The sequence below is a fragment of the Dromiciops gliroides genome, chromosome 2 (genome assembly GCF_019393635.1).
Source record: "Dromiciops gliroides isolate mDroGli1 chromosome 2, mDroGli1.pri, whole genome shotgun sequence".
Taxonomy (NCBI): Eukaryota; Metazoa; Chordata; class Mammalia; order Microbiotheria; family Microbiotheriidae; genus Dromiciops; species Dromiciops gliroides.
Genome location: NC_057862.1, coordinates 37,808,428 through 37,825,329, shown reverse-complemented (window position 1 = coordinate 37,825,329; position 16,902 = coordinate 37,808,428). Strand labels below are relative to the sequence as shown.

Here is a 16,902-nt window from a genome sequence, read left to right as displayed (position 1 = left end):
GAAAGGAGACAACATTCCAGGCATAGGGAACAGTATGAGTAAAGTCCCAGAGATGGGGTACTCAGGGAGCACACAAGGGGCAGGGAGCAGGGGAGTAATTCAAGATGAAACTAAGGCTGCAGTTGGGCTCTAATGCCAGCCAGAGACTTTGGTCTTGGTCTTGGGTGGCAATAAAGAATCAGTGAATGTTGTTTTTTTTCTTAAGTAAGGCAATTGGGGTTAAGTGACTTGCCCAGGGTCACACAGCTAGTAAGTATTAAGTGTCTGAGGCTGGATTTGAACTCAGGTCCTCCTGAATCCAGGGCCAGTGCTCTATCCACTGCGCCATCTAGCTACCCCCAATGAATGTTTTTGAGGAAGATTGTTCTGACAGCATCATAGAAGATAGATTAGGGGAGAGAGACACTGAAAATAACCTCCTCCATCTTCAGTTCCTAGAATGTCCAAGAGATCATCTAACCCAACTCTTCTCTTTATGAAGGTGGAATACAGGGCCCAGAGAGGTCATGTGACTACCACCTAGCTGGATCAGCAGAGGCAAGACTCAAGTCTGGGGTCTTTGACACCACATCCAGTACTTTTTTCAACAACATCACACATTTCCCTCGGATCTTAAGGGGAAAAGTTTCAAGAAGTTTCAACCACTCTGGAGCCCAGCCTCTCCTCCTCTGGGCTCTCATCTATCTTCTCCTCCCCTCTCCTCCCCTCCCCTCCTCCCTTCCTTTCCCTTCCCCTCCCTTCCTCTCCTCTCCTCTTATCCCCACCCCTCCCTCCTCTCTTCTCTCCTTTTCCCTTCCTCCCTCCACCCATCTTGTACAGAGGGACAATTAGTGAGGGACTAGCTTCTGCCCAATTGAACAAGACCCCCAGAAGCATCTTCCCCTTCCAAAGAGCTATTATTACATTAACACATTCTTTTTTTTTTCCAGGGCAATGAGGGTTAAGTGACTTGCCCAGGGTCACACAGCTAGTAAGTATTAAGTGTCTGAGGTCGGATTTGAACTCAGGTCCTCCTGAATCTAGGGCCAGTGCTCTATCCACTGCACCACCTAGCTGTCCCCTATCATTACATTAAGACACTCATTGTGAGTAAGGATGACACCACTCTTTTAAATTGTATCCCCAGGGGCAGCTAGGTGGCGCAGTGGATAGAGCACTGGCCCTGGATTCAGGAGGACCTGAGTTCAAATCTGACCTCAGACACTTAACACTTACTAGCTGTGTGACCCTGGGCAAGTCACTTAACCCCAATTGCCTCACTAAAAATATATATATATATATATATATATATATATATATATATATATATATATATATATATATATATATATATATATATATATAGTATCCCCAGTGCCTGGCATACAGGAGGTGATTAATAAACATTCGATGATTTGTTGATCGATTGATATTGCAGGGAAGGCCTTTCTTCACCCACCCTGACCTTTGACCCCTGGGAGCTGCTGAATGGCCTGGCATCTCCCGTCAGCCTGCGGCTCTGGGGCTACCACTAGAAGAGAGAGTAGCTGAGCACGAGTCGGGTGGCGAGGTTTTGGATGGGGCCAAGGCTGGAGTCCGTTTTTGCTTGACTATGCATGATACTTAACATGTTTTTGTTTTCCTCCCCTCCCCCCACACCCCAGTGTACAGTGGGTAGGAGAGGTGAGAGGCAGAGAAAATAAACGTTTGTTCATTGAAAAAAAGGAAATTTAAAAGAACAACGTATCCCCCATCTTGAAAAGGGCCACCTTAAGAACTGATGCCCGGTCACTCTGGAGGGAGTGGCATCACCAGGACTGGGATCACACAGGACCAGTGGGGCTTATAGCCTCATCCTGGGAGCACCAGAGAGGACCGGCTGGGGATCTTCAGGTACATCCCCCCGTGCTGGGCTGCCCTTCCCCACTGTCAGGCCTTTCATAGGCACCCTGGGGCTCCCCTCCCCATCTCCCATCTCCCATCTCCCTCTGAATAAGTCCAGAGTTTCCTCCACTCCCCCGCATGTGGTCGGGTACCAGCCAGTGATGGCTCAGGCCAGATCAGGTGGTCCTGTCCCCTCCCAGAGGGCCAGCTGTGTACCAGCCAGTGCTGCTTCCAGCCCAGAGGGGTCCCTAGGACCCAGGGAGGAGAGGCTCAGTGTCGGGCTTAGATCTGGTCCAGCTCTCTCACTCTTCATATTTGGAAGGATTTCCCGGAGAGTACGGCTGACTGATGAAGCTGCCTGTTCCCTGAGGCTGGGACAAGAAGGGGCAGTTTTCTCTGGGGAAACAACCGGGAAGGAACAGTCAGTTCCATAGAGGAAGGCCAAGAACATCCATGTCCCCAGCAGATCATTCTTCTAGTTTTGCATCTTGGAAGACCTTGAACAAGACTGCCATGGTTTCTCAGGACCATAGGGTTGGAAAGGACTTAAAAATATCACTTGGACCATCTGTCCAATTCCTTTATTTTACATATGCATAAACTGAGTCCCAGAGACAGGAAATAACTTAGCCAAGGCCACACAGGTAACATATGACAAAGAAGGGATTTGAAGTATTCTTTCCACTATAGAATGCAGCCAGACAATGGCACTGGTTTAGTTAATTCCTGGGATTGGCTTCATGAACTGTGGACTTGTGTTATTCCCCCATTGGGAAAAGTCCTTGAGGTCTGGGACTTTTATCTTTGCATCATTTCTTAGCACAATACCTGGCATGTAGTAGGTGCTTAATAAATGTTTTAGATTGATTGGAAATGAGTAGTTTGTTCTACGATTGTCAGTGATATTATAGAAAATGAAGATTATGGAGACTAGGAGAGGGGCCTCAGTATTGGAGAGAGAGAGAGAGAGGAAGAAGAAAAAGAAGAAGAGGAGGAAGAGAAGAGAAAGAGAAGGGAGGGAAGAGAGAGAAGTAGAGAAAGGAGAAGGAATAGAGAAAGAAGAAGAAGAGGAGGAGGAGAGAAAGAGAAGAGAGGGAGGAGAGTGAGAAGTGGAGAAAGAAGGAACAGAGACAGAGAAAGAAGAAGAAGAAGAAGAAGAAGAAGAAGAAGAAGAAGAAGAAGAAGAAGAAGAAGAAGAAGAAGAAGAAGAAGAAGAAGAAGAAGAAGAAGGAGAGGAGGAGGAGGAGAGAGGAGAGAGAAGAGAAAGAAGAGAGAGAAGGAAAGAGAGAAGTGGGAAAAAAAGAGGGGAGAGAGACAGAGATAGACAGACACACACATAGACACACACACACACACACACACACACACACACACAGAATCGACAAACCATAAACCAGTGAGTTTGACTTTCTAAGAGATTATTTGAAAAGCTGGTAAGAATGTGTCTAGGGAAGACCTCCCTCCTCCTGCCTCCTTATCCTCAGCCCCCCTCCCCCGCTGCTGACAGAATGGGGGGGGAGGGCTGTCTTAGGAACACTAATAACGCTTTGGCATCGCTACCTGCTCTGGTCTCTCCTCTGCCCCCATCCTTCCGGGGTCTAAGTGGGCAGATGAGTTGTTCTAATAGCCACAGGAGTCTCTTCAGGCCCCTCCCCTTTTCTACCTCACTGGAATTGTTTCCCTTTGTGTCAGCAGCTCACTTTTCACAGAGAAGAGGTCTATGCTATTTCTGTCTCCCCATACATCTTTAAGAGAACAAGTCGAGGGTATTCAGGGATGGGATCTTGCCCCCGCCCTCCCACAGGCTGCTTTTCTGAGGCTGGAGCCTTCACTTTGGTGGGGTGCTAGGGATGGAATGTTCTTGCTAATAATACAGGAGCATGAAGGCTCATGGTTCGTTCCGGGTTCAGTCCTCTGAGTCAGAACGTTCCCAGCTGACTGGGTCCTGGAGATGCCCTGGTCCTAGACCCTTTCTCCTGTCCGTATGTCCTGGGAAAGGTCAAGGTGGCAGGGGATGGAGCTTAGCATCCCCAAACTTCTGATGTGAGTGACCAGTGAACCGGTGTCCAGATGCAAGGCAAGGGGGAGGGGGCAGTTAGGGGTGACCTCCATAGGGCTCGAAATCTAGGTTATCTGGAGGGGTCTAGTAGATTCGCTTTTGTGACAGACCATTCTAGGGAGAGAGCCACACTGGGTCATCTACTTAAAGGGACTCTTTTTGGGGTCTAGGCCTGGTTCTACTGTTCATTTGTGTGTAGGCTCAGCTCAAGCAATCCTTCCAACCTTAGGACCCTCTCAACCTCCTCCTTCCCCAGCTGTTATCACCCCATCCCCAATTCCTTTGTGTTTTTGTATATATTTTGTATCGACTTAGCTAAGTACATGCTGTTCTCCCCCAAAGAGTGTAAGCTCTCTGAAGACAGTGACTCTTTGGTTTTTGTCTCTATCCCCAGCGGTTAGCTTGGTGCTTGGTATTCAGTAGGCATTTAATAAATGTTAACCAAATGAACAAATGAATGAACGACTGGAGCCTCCACTCACATCCTCTCATCACGCCTACTTCAAGGAGCTGACAGTGTTAACCAAACTTGGGTCAATCTTTCCCAAGCCTGGGCCCAGTAACAGACCTGTGTGTGTCACCCAGTTGGCAGCCCTGCTCAGTGTAGGTGGACAGGTTCAGCACCAGAGGCCTGGCTGATGGAGGCAAGGAGGGAAAGGTGGGCAGTGACCTGCCCAGGTTCAAGGCACAGCCGTGCTGCAGGGGTCTTCAAGAAAGCTGGCATCCATTGCTCCCAAGAGCCTTGGGAGAGTTGGCGAAACATGGCTAGCCCCTTTTTACCAATGGGGAGAAGTGAGGGGACTTGGCCAAGGTCGCACAGCCAATAAATCTGGGTCAAAGGGGGGGACTCTGGCCCGAGCCTTTTGACTCTGGGTTTCCATTACGGCCCATGGTCCTTAAGCGCACCATCATGTGAGAGGCATGCCAGTACGCTTTGCTCACTGCCAAAGGGCAGCTAATCAGAGCTCCAAGAACGTGGGCCCCTGTCTCCCTAGGCTCTGCTGCATACATAGCAACTGAGCAAATGGCATTTGTCCGTCTGTTCCCTGCTCCCTCTACCCCCCCCCCCCCACTAAGGCCTCCCATTCCAAAGGGTACAGACCGGCCTCAGGATTTCTTTGCTCCACTCAGGTTTTCCAGAATGGCCAAGACCTGGAAGGTGACCGACCCAAACAGGAATAGCCCTGACCAGGGCCTACACAGGGACTGCTGGGTGTGGCCTTGGCCCAGGGCCCCTGGCAGGGGGCAGAGTTTGGAATTACAGGTTTGGGAGAGGGTGCAGGAGTGGGGAAGGAATCCCAGACCCAGCCCTTAGCCCTGGCTTCTGGCTTACCCAGCTGAAAAAGGTTGAGAGGTCCTCATAAACCTGTCAGGCCAAGCTATAGACAGTGCTTTTTCCTGGAATTCTTTCCTTCCTGCGATTACTGCTCCCACAATAACCTCTTGTGTCCCCCAGGTCTGGCTTCAGCACTCCCCCCACCCACAAGGCCTGAAGCTGCATGGCCTTTGCCTGTCCTGGAGATTTTACAGAGGGGGAAACTGAGGCTCAGCGAGGTAGACTTGCCTTAAGTCACACTGCTGGTGAGTGGAAGAAACAAGACTCCCAGCCAGGCCTTCTGATTCCAGATCCAGTAGTGCCCTGTGCACTCTCGAACCCTTGTCTACTATCCCACCCAGCCTCCCAGCCGTGAAGAGCTGGCACAAAGTGGCAGTGCCTTGGGGGGCACCAAACACTCTATGTCTTAATAAATAAATGTCCACTTTGGCCATTGTCCTAATGAGAAAGTCTCATGTCATGAGGTGCTGGAGTGGAGAGAGAGGGCTGGCTTGGGGGTCAGGAAGTCCTGGGTTCAAATCCTCCCCCGATGTTTACTGCCTCCAAGTACATGGTAGAGAGGGGGCTGATCTGCATTGGCAAAGGGACTTTCCTCAGTAGGACATCCTTGATATTGATGAAATCACGTGACCAATTAACCACATTTCCATGGACATTTATGGTTTCCGAGCCTGTTAGTCACAGTATGAAATTTTCCTCATGGCAAGTAAGAGGGACAGGGAGAATTATGACTGCTTTAAGGATAAGGAAACTCAGGGTCAGAGGTGGAATGATTTGTTTAGATATGGCATGAGAGGAATGATTTGGAGTCAGAAAATTAGGCTTCAGAGTTGATCAGATTGTGAGCCTCTCCAGGGCAGGTACCACCCTCAAGATCCATAGACCTTCTACGTATAAGGTATCTAGGTGGCTCAGTGGTTAGAGTGCTGGGCCTGGAGTCAGCCAGACCTGAGTTCCAATGTGGCTTCAGACACTTATTAGCTGTGTGACCCTGGGTAAGTCACTTAACCTCAGTCTGCCTCAGTTTTCTCCTCGGTAAAAGGGGAGTGATAAAAGCACCTACTTCCCAAGGTTGTTGTAAAGATCTAACGAGATAATATTTGTAAAGCGCTTCATGAACCTTAAAGCAACCTAAAATTGGCTGCTGTTATTATTCTATGCAACTGGGTCAATAGAGAGGCAGGCAGTATGGTAGAGTAGAGAAGGAAGAATGCAGGACTTGGCATCAGGGTATCTGGCTATCTAGTGCCCTTCAGGTAAATCTTGGGACCAGAGAGACCATCAGGTCCCATCAAATTCTCTCTGTCTCTGTCTCTGTCTCTCTCTGTCCCTCTCTCTCTCTCTTTGTCTCTCTTTTTACAAATGAGGAAACTAAGTCACTCAACAGCTCACATTTCCATAACACATTAAAGTTTGTCCATTGCTCATGAAAGCATTATAAGGGAAGTAGTAAAAGATATCATTACCCCCATTTTGTAGGTGAAGAAATTGACTCAGGGGAAGTCGGGTCTTATTTCACCTTTTTATCTCTAGCACCCACCGTATGACCTTGTATGCAGTAAGTCCTTAGTGAATGCCTGCTTTTCCCCTTACTAACTATGGGTAAATCATGTCTTCAGCCCTAAAACAAGGGCACCTAGGTGGCACAGTGGATAGAGGGATGGGCCTGGAGTCAGGGAGACTCCTTGTCCTGAGTTCAAATCCCATCTCAGTCACTTACTAGCTGGGTAACCTGACGCTGGGCTAGTGATTTCATCCTGTTTGCCTCAGTTTCCCCATTTGTAAAGTGAGTTGGAGAAGGAAATGGCAATCCTCTCCAGTGTCTTTGCCAAGAAAACCCCAAATGGGGGCATGAAGGGTCAGACGTGACTGAACAGCAACAAAATAATACCAGTGTTCTTTACTTTTGGGCTTCTCTTAAGCAATACATTTTGTGAACCTAAATATTCCATAGAAATATGAGCTATTTAGTAAATCTAAGCCTTGGTTTCCCCATCTGTAAAATGATTCAGCGGGACCAGCTGATCTCCAAAGTCCCAACTTTTAAATCTTATGATTTTCAGGGCAGGTAGGTGGCGCAGTGGAGAAAGCACCAGCCCTGGATTCAGGTGGATCTGAGTTCAAATACAGCCTCAGCTACTTGACACTTGCTGTGTGACCCTGGGCAAGTCACTTAACCCTCATTACCCCACCAAAAGTAAATAAATAAATAAACAAATAAATAAGTAGATTAATAAATAAATCTTATTATTTTCCCAGTATTCCACAATTAGCAGCAGCATGGGCACTAGATATCCAGGTCCCCTGATTCCAGTCTCAGGACTGTTGTTTCTCCAACCCACTACACTGTCTGTCTACCTCTGGTACTTCCAGTGGCATAGAAGGTCTATATGTACAAACCCAGCCTATCTCTTCCCTCATTAGCACATAAACTTCTTGCCTGTAATCCCTGGTATTTGGGAGGTCGAGGCTGGTTGACTGACTGAGCTCAGGAGTTCTTTGTTGCAGTAGGACTAAAGACAAATAGATCTCTACATTAAGTCCAGTACCAATATGGTGAGCCCCCTTGGGGGATCACCAGGATGCCTAAGGAAGGAAGGAAGAAAGAAAGAAAAAAAGAAAGAAAGAAAGAAAGAAAGAAGGGAGGTAGGGAGGGAGGAAAGGAAGGAAAGTAAGAAGGAAAGGAGGGAAGGAAGGAAGGAAGGAGAAAGAAAAGAAAGGAAAAGAAAAGAATGTAAGATCCTTGCAGGCAGGGACCATCTTTCTTAGATGTGCCTCCTCAGAGCTCAGCACACAGCCGGGCACATAGTAAGTACTTAATAAATGCCCTTTCATTCATTTGTTTATTTGTTTATCAATTTAGGGCTGGAAGGGAACTTCAGGGTCACCAAATTGAACTTCCTCATTTTACATCCGGAGACTGAGACCCAAAGAACTTAAGTGACTTTCCCAAGGTCACACGGCAGTAAGCATAAAGAACATTAAAGGATAGAGTATTTGAAAATTGGGTTTTGTTCCCAGCAAAGGAATTGTGTATCTCCCTGGGTCCCCAGGAAGGCTGAACCCACCCAGGAGGCATAGGGAAGACTTCACTCCCCACCCCCAAAGCCTGGGGCGGTGGGAGAGGGCTGGGGTAAGAACGCACATTTCCTTCTACTCTATGCCCTTAGGGCTGGGGCTGGGTGGGGGGCTGGGCTCTCTTCCCTAGGGGCTATATTAACTGGGTGAGTCATGGAGGCACTTGTATGGGGAGTATTGGGTTACAACCCATTTATGGACTCAGCTGAGTGGAGATATCAGTGTCGACGTTAGAGCTGCCTACTATTCTTAGGTGACTCTCCAGCCGGGCTGTGCAGGCAAGGCAGACCGGGTGGCTTCCCTGCTGGGGTGGGGAGGGCGGTCGGTATTTCTTTTCTTCCTTACATTGCATCCCAGACTACTTACCCTAACCTCCTTTTGCCTACTTCTCCTCTACCAACTTCTCTGTTTGTCCTGCAGAGGCTAAGGGAGACCAGTGCACCAATCCCAGGATGGCTTACAGCGTGACCCTCACGGGCCCAGGACCCTGGGGCTTCCGGCTGCAGGGGGGCAAGGACTTCAACATGCCACTCACCATCTCTCGGGTGAGTGTCTCTGGGGATGTATGGCCTGCTTGGCCTGAACTGAGCACAGCTCTAAGGCCCAAGGAAGGCACAACTTTACCTGGTTGCCCCCCCCCCCCCCACCGCCAGCCCCTAGGGGAGGAGGCAATAGGTATCCCTTCAGATGGAAGAGCTGCCTGTTCATGGACAAGGGCTGAAGCCCTGGGTACCCCTTTCCCTGGGATGATGAATGTTGGGATTGCAAAGCAATTGTTGAATCAGCAGCTCATGAATGTGCTTTGGTGGGGAGAGTGGGTGGGTGAGGAATGCCTGCCTGGGGAGCCCAGAGGATGAGGGGATGTCAGCCCTTCTCTGACATCCCTATAGCCTGGATCACTTGCATCATTGGATGACTCTAAGGGACTAGTGGTTGTGGCAGGGCTGTAGGGTGTGAGTCCAACTTCCAGATTGGATAGATGGATAGGTGGATGGATGAATGAGTGGGTGTATCACTGAATAAGTTGCTTAGGCCCTAGAGACACAGAAAATCCTGGTTTTCAAGATAAACTCATCTTCATTGGCAAATCACCATTCTAATGAGTTCTCCTGTAGGCAATCCAGTGCTCTAAGATTGGGGTGGGGGGGCACACCTAGGTATGGAAGGAGGCGGCAGATCTTACCAGAGGTGGGGCTCCTGCTATCATACTGAAGATTGGAGGTGCTCAGGGGCTCAACTGTCCAGTTAAGCAGATGTGGAGGGGTCTTGGCCACATGGCTGAAGCTCAGGAAAGGTCAGCTTATATCACAGCCTTTTTTCTTCCCAAGAGACTTTTCTCACAGCCAAGGCTATATTTCTCAATCCCTGTGTTCTAGAATGGAAGTGAAACCTGATCAAGGGAATCAGGTGGCTTAATTGAGCTAGGAAATATTCTTTACAGTCTTCCAGGTAGTGGAGGGAGGGTGGGGGGGAGAGAGAGAGACAGAGACAGACAGAGACAGAGACAGAGACAGACAGAGAGAGATACAGAGACAGACAGAGGGAGAAAGACAGACAGAGGGAGAAAGAGAAAAGAGGAGAGGGGGAAAGAGGGAGAAAGAAGAGAAGGAGAGGGGAAACAGAAGAAAGGGAAAAAGGGAGAGAGAGAAGAGAGGAAAAGAGAAGAGAGACAAAGACAGAGAAAAGAGGGAGAAAGAGCAAGAGAGAAAAGTGGGAGAAGAGAAACAGAAGAGAGGGAAAAAGGGAGAGACAGAAGAGAGGGAGAGGAGAGAGACAAAGAGAAAAGGGGGAGGAAGAGAGAAAGAGCGGGAGAGAAAGGAGAGAGAGGGGGAGAGACAGAGAAAGGAGAGAGAGAAGGGGAGAGACAGAGAGAGAGCAATTAATGATTTAGTGGAATGGGGGCTAGAGGAGAGAAAAAGGAAGAAGAGGAGGGGGGAGAGTGGAGAAAGGAGAAGACAGAGAGGAGATTAAAGGAAGAGAAAAAAATGTGCACATAGTGGGAGAAGAGCGGTGAAAGGAGGAGAGAATGAGAAGAGAGGAGGAAGCAGGAGAGGCCCAGAAAGGAGAAATGTGAGGAGGGGAAAGAGGAGCAAAGAAGAGGAGGAGAGGAGAGGAGAAGGGAGGGGAGGAGATAAGTGCGGGCGGGTGAGGATGGGGAAGGGAGGAGAGAGGAGAGAGGAAAGGAATCAAAGAGACTCTTCGTTATTCAGAAGAGGCTCTGAGACTCCTGCACGGCCAAGTGGCAGCTCCTGCAGATGCCGGCCGGCTTTCCCATAGGTCTGGAATCCAGGAGATCTCCAGACTTCGCACTGAGAGCCAGGCTGTGGCCATGAGGAAGTCAGAGGTTTGGAAGGCAATCCCTTGCCCCTTAATGACAAGACCCAGGGGTCAAACCAGAGGTTCTGTGGCTTGAGGGACCAGCTGCCCTGATGCTCCTGGGGCAGCTCAGTTCCATCCCATACTTGCCTGAGGCGGGCGGGGGGGGGGAGTCCCAAAGGGGCTGCTTCTGGGCTCTCTCACCTCCCAGTGCCCTTTGCAAGTGGTGATAATAGCCACCAACTCCTGCCATTCTCCCTCTGCCTTCCCTGACACTTGAGATAGTCCTTGCAAAGGGGGCTGGGCTGGGTGGGGTTTGTGGGTTTTTTCTTTCTTTCTGAAAAGTGCATCCCTTATCTTAGTTCTTAGGGACTCATGTGAGGGTCTGAAGTGGAGCTGCTCATTCCAACATTCTTCCCTTCAGTCTTTGAGCCTTGGGGATTAACCTCTTCTCTGCTGATTCATCATTCTTGCCTTCTCCTTTTCTTTCCTCTTTCTTCCTCCCATTTCTCTTTCTCTGTGCTATGGCTCTCTGTTATGTCCTAAAGGAGTGAAGGCCTGGGGGAGGCAGTTTTACGTTCAGAAGGGATTTGGGAGGCCAACTCTCCAGTCCAACCCCTTCATTTGACACCCATAGACCACATCCAGGATGTGACGTGCTCAAGGTCACACCCGTAATTAGTGAGAGCTGGAATTCCAAGGCAGGTCCCACACTCCAATTTGAGCCCTTACTACTTTGTATCACACAGTGTTATTAAGTACGTGAGGGATTATCGGCAGGAAGGGGGTGGGGAGCGCCTATCCTAACAAGAGCTGCCCCCAAGCAGAATGAGCTGCCTAAGGACAGAGTGAATGAATTTCCCCAGCTCTGCCGGGATGACAACCGGCCAGAGGCGTTTCAAAGGGAGCCCCAACCCAGCAGGCTTGGATCAGATGCTCTTTGAGATTCCCGACAGCTCAGAAATGAGGTTATGGATCATGCATAGAACTAGTTATTTCCAAGTAGCCATTTTCCTCTGCTCGGACCTTCTGCCCTTATTAGAATGTGAACGCCTTATTTATGGGCTGGGACCGTGTTTCTTGCCTTTCTGTGTATCTCCAGCGCTTAGCTCCTAGTAAGCGTTTGATAAATGGTTGTTGAATGACTGATTGATTGACTATACAGCCTCAGCGCAGCTCATCGAAGTCTAAGCCCCTGGCTGGCTGTAGCTCCCACGCACCCCCCTCCCTCTCCCGCTCAGCCAGCTGTAGAAGGCAGCCTGGTAGATTTATGAGGGCCACTCCAGCTGCTTTAGCACATGGTGACACCTGCTATATTCTAACAGATCACACCCCCACCCCACTCCAACTCTTGCTTCACCAAGTCCTTGGGATTCCCTGAGCAACTTTAGTTTGTGTGAAGAACAAGGTGCGGAGCCTCGCTCATGGGCCGGGGAGTTGTTCTCCCTCAAAGGGAAGCCCAGACAGGGAGCCCTAAAACTTTCTTGGCCCTAAAGATGGGGTCCTGGTGGAGAAAGGGCAGGGAGGGAGGGAGATGTCTCCATTGGCTCCGGACAGGGCAGGGAACGCAGGGCAAGGGCCAGGGAGCCAACCAGGCTTCAAACCCCCTCGGTCATCTCCGAGCCAGGGAGAGCGAAGGATGCCCCGCCCCAGCAGTATTTCTGCCCCCCCCCCCCCCCAGCAAGATCCCACCTCGGGGGCTGCAGTGGGAATCAGACCTATTGGAGTCTGGGCCCCTCAAAAGCATGACTTTTCTGTGCAATCTCTCTGTCTCTTTAAATCTCTTCAATCTCTTTGAAGCAAAGACAAACAGACCCAACTTCTGTATGTATGAAGGGGAGATGACAGGATCATAGTTGTAGGCCCGGAGGGGATATTAGAAGCCATCATCTCTACCCCTTTCCGGGCTTGGTTTGATGAGAATGCAGGATGTGGGAAAGGGTGAAGACCTGGCCAAGGTCACACAGGCAACAAGAGTCTGAGGGAGGATTCAAACTCGTGTCTTCCTGACTCCAACACTGGGCACTTTGCATTCTCTTTGCTTGTTTCAGAGAAGTAGCTTGAAGCAAAGAACTGCCCTGGAGCCGGAGACTGACGGTGGGCTGGAGGAGGGGCAGGGCTAATGGATTTAGGAGGGGGAAAGCAGCGGGTGGGCCTGGGGGGGGGGGACACCAGAGACAGCACCAGGCCTAGGGGCTGCTGGGAAGGCGTGGGGGCGGGGGCGGGGAGGTAGCTGTCACAGGATGTTCTGAAGTTGGCCCTCAGGAATGGGAGGAAGGAGGGGTCAGGGAACAGGAGAGAGGACCAAGACTCAAATGGCATAAAGAGCTATATAAATGTTAGCGATGCTTTATTTATTTAAGAAAATTGTTTTTTAAACATCTCCCAATTGCATTGAGCTGTAGGGCCCAATGACACCTCTGATCTAGCCCAGCAATTTACAGATGAGGGAACTGAGGTCCAGAGAAGGTAGACATACCCAAACCTTGGGTTTTATCCAGGTTCATACAAGTAGTGAATGACAGAGCCAGAATTTGAACCCAGATCCTTTGACGCCACATCCAGCACAATTTCCACTGTAGCCCGCATGGGCGCCAGCGGGGCTGTCACAGCTTACATGGCTGAGCTCCTTCAGGGAGGCAAACCCTGAGCCAGCCGGGATGAGGCAAGACACAAGGAAGGAGAAATTGTCATGCAGACTTTTGTAACTGGCACCTTCATGATTAGCTTGTTCAGCCCCTGCCAATGGGCATGAAGGGAGAAGCTAAATGCTCTCTGAGATTGAATTTTTCTTCCCTAATCCCAAGGAAGAGATGTCAGTGGGCATTCATTCCCCCTGTATAATAATAACAACCCACCCCACTAAAGCATTACTGGGGAGTTGGTGGAACAAAAATTATTATCCCCATTTTATAGATAAGAGAACTGAGTGAGGTTCAAAGAATTGAAGGAATTTCATTTCAATAACAGCAGAGTGAGGATTTGAACTCAGGGTGGTTAGACTCCAGTTCAGATGTTCTTTCCACTGTACCCAGCTGCCTGGCCGGCTTTCTCTGTGCCTTTCCCCACACTGACCTCTTCCCTACGTCCCTGCCTGCCAAGCGGACACTGTAAATAGTGGGAGCTAGCTGTCTTGGGGCACTGGCCTCACTTGGCAAAGCCAGACCTATAAACCAAATTAATAGTGGGAAAGTTTGCCGGGGCTCAGGAGGTGCCAGCTCTCCCATCCTGTTCCTGGCCTGGCAGCGGGTCCCCAGGAGGCAAGCCCTCTGTGGCAGGAGGCTGGAGGAAAAGACCTATTATCTGTGTGGTCCTTTAAGGGACGGCTCAGGACAGGAGAAGTAACACCGAGCCAAGCCCAGTGGGGCAGGGGGTGTCTGAGGCCCAGCTCAGAATCTCCTCTGGGATCCTTGATCTCTGGGGCCTACCACAGACAAGGAAAACAAACCTGCCCCTTATCAGCCAGAACTTTGAGTATTATTTGAGTCAGCATTGGTTTGTTGGACAACTTGTCTCTTTTCCCAAGGTCAAGCAAAGCATAATGTTCTGGAGAGGCCTAAGGGATAGAGCACTGGGCCTGGAGTTAGGAAGACCCAGTTAGAATCTTATCTCTATCATTTGCTACCCGTGTGGTCTCATGCAAGTCACTTAACCATTTTGGCTCTCAGTATTCTCATCCATAAAATGGGAATAATAATCTTTGTACACCATGTAAAAAAATCTACACAGTGTACATTATGTACACTACAGATAATAAGTTTAATAAATGTTTGTTGAATTGAATGAATAATAATGGCTAGCATTTATATAACTCCTTAAGGTTTACAAAACACTTTATGAATATTATCCCATTTGATCCTTATAACATTCTTCCCTTTTATAAATGAATCTATTCATTGAGGGTATTGTAAAGAAAGTACCTTAATGTTAGACCAAGGTGAGTTATTATTGTCTACTAGGCTGCAGTGGTTAGAGTGCCAGGCCTGGAGTCAGGAAAATTCATCTTCACGAGTTCAAATCCAGCCTCAAACACTTACTTTACTAGTTATAGGATCCCGAGCAAGTCACTTAACCTCTGTTTACCTCTGTTTTCTCATCTATAAAAATGGGACAGGAATAGCATCTGCAGCCCAGGGTTGTTGTAAAGATTAAATGAGATCACATTTGTAAAGTGTTTTGTGAATCTTAAGGAGCTATATAAATGCTAGCTAATATTATTCATTCAATTCAACAAACATTTATTAAATTCCTACTGTGTTCAGGGTACCATGTAAATTTCTGAAGAGCTGTAATGTTTAGTTAAAACACAGTGCTTGTGTTCATAGATAAAACACAGACCCTGCTTTCCAGAGGCTTAAAATCTATTAGGGTTTTGAGATAAATAAGTAAATAAGAAAAGTATGAGTCATGATTTGATAAGGGCAGAGGGCAGGACAAATAAATTTGAAAGGGAAAAAAAATCACTTCTAGCTAGGGAGATCTGGGAAGGCTTCCTGGAGGAGATGATTTGCAAGCTGAGTCTGGAAGGAAGAGAAACATTTCAACAATCCAAGGAGGGAAGATGATCCAGGCATGGAAGACTTCCTTTGGTAAGCAAAGGCATGGAGGTAGGAGAGGGTGATATATGATTGGAAACCAGTCAAGTAGTCTATTTTAGATGGAATATAGAATCTATTAAATAGAGTGAGACAGGGATGGAAAGGAAGATTCTAGCCACATCATGGAGGGCCTTGAGTGACAAGTGAAGCAGGTTGTGTGTGTGTGTGTGTGTGTGTGTGTCTCTCTCTCTGGGGCAATGAGGGTTAAGTGACTTGCCCAAGGTCACACAGCTAGTAAGTGTCAAGTGTCTGAGGTCAAATTTGAACTCAGGTTCTCCCTAATCCAGGGCTGGTGCTTTATCCACTGCGCCACCTAGCTGCCCCAGGTTGTCTCTTAATCATGGACAATGGGGAACCACAGACCAAGGGAAATGGCTTCCAGGAACAGGATCCTGGCCAGCTCCTGCCATGTCCTTTAAAAAGCAAACTCTATTTACTCCTTCTCCACCAAACTTCTCCACTCCTTCCCCCCTCTAGTAATCGAACCCTCCCTTTGAACAAAGAAACAAACAAAAGCAACCCTGTCTGACAATGAGAGCAACATTCTGCCCTTGCAGTCCCCTACCTTTCTGCAAAGAGAGTAATGTCTTATTATCTGCATCCAGGAGCACAGTAAACAGAGAGGGAGCCTCAAGACTAGAAAGACCTGGGTTCACATTGTATATCTAACACATCCTGGCTGTGTGACTGTAGGCCACTGTCTTGATCTTTCTGTGCTCTAGTTATTCAGTCATGTCCAACTTTTCATGGCCCTGTGGACCATAGTGTCCACGGTTTTTGTTTTTGTTTTTTGGGAGGGGTTTTGGGGCAAAGATACTGGAGTGGTTTGCCATTTCCTTCCCGAGTGGAGTAAAGCAAATAGAGGTTAAGTGACAAGCCCAGGGTCACCCAGCTAGTAAGTAAGTGTCTGAGGTCAGATTTGAACTCAATTATGATTTCCTTACTCTTTACTCCTTCACTCCTCACATAATTTCCTTACTCCAGGCTCGGTGCTCTATCCACGGAGTCACCTAGCTGCCCCATTCTGTGTTCCAAGCAACTATTTAAAATTTGCTACAAAAAAGATATTAACCTGCATTGATAGGAGTTCCCTCACCTGGCAGTTGCCCATTACCAATGAAATGACAAGGCCAGCAGCTAGGTAATGCCATGGTACACAGAGAGCTAGACTTGGAATTCAGGAAGATGTGAGTTCAAATCCTGCCTCAAATAGTTGCTAGATGTATGACTCTGGACCAGTCACTCAACCTTTCTTGACCTCAGTTAATCTAATCAAAAGGGGTAATACATATAAAGTGCCTAGCAAACCTTAAAGTCCTACATACATACTGGCATGTATGATGATGGTGGTGGCAATGGTGACAATCCCTATCTCTACAACCAGGCTGGGTTATTGGTTACTCATATTTCAATTCAATTCAATAAACATTTATTAAGCACCTACTATATGCCAGGCAATGTGCTATGCTGAGGATATAAACAGAGGCAGCTTTGTTTTAATGCTCTTTTCATTTCCATTACTGCAGTCATCGTGTGTGCGTCCTCCTGGTTATGCTCGCTTCACCCTACACCGTTTCATATGCTCTTCCTATGTTTCTCTGAAGTCCTTTTTTTTTTTGGTGAGGCAATTGGGGTTAAGCGACTTGCCCAGG

The 16,902-nt window shown here is 48.3% G+C and overlaps 1 protein-coding gene across 2 annotated transcripts in view; it reads left to right on the top strand.

Moving 5' to 3' along the window:
* Positions 1-8,512: 8,512 nt before the first annotated feature.
* LDB3 (LIM domain binding 3) overlaps positions 8,513-16,902 on the top strand; it is a 117,203-nt gene continuing 108,813 nt past the window's right edge. For both annotated transcript variants that reach the window (XM_043986714.1, XM_043986713.1), the window contains exons 1-2: positions 8,513-8,614; positions 8,757-8,881. In XM_043986714.1, coding sequence (XP_043842649.1) covers positions 8,789-8,881 — 93 coding nt within the window. In that variant the 5' untranslated portion in view covers positions 8,513-8,614; positions 8,757-8,788. The remainder of the gene's footprint in view (positions 8,615-8,756; positions 8,882-16,902) is intronic.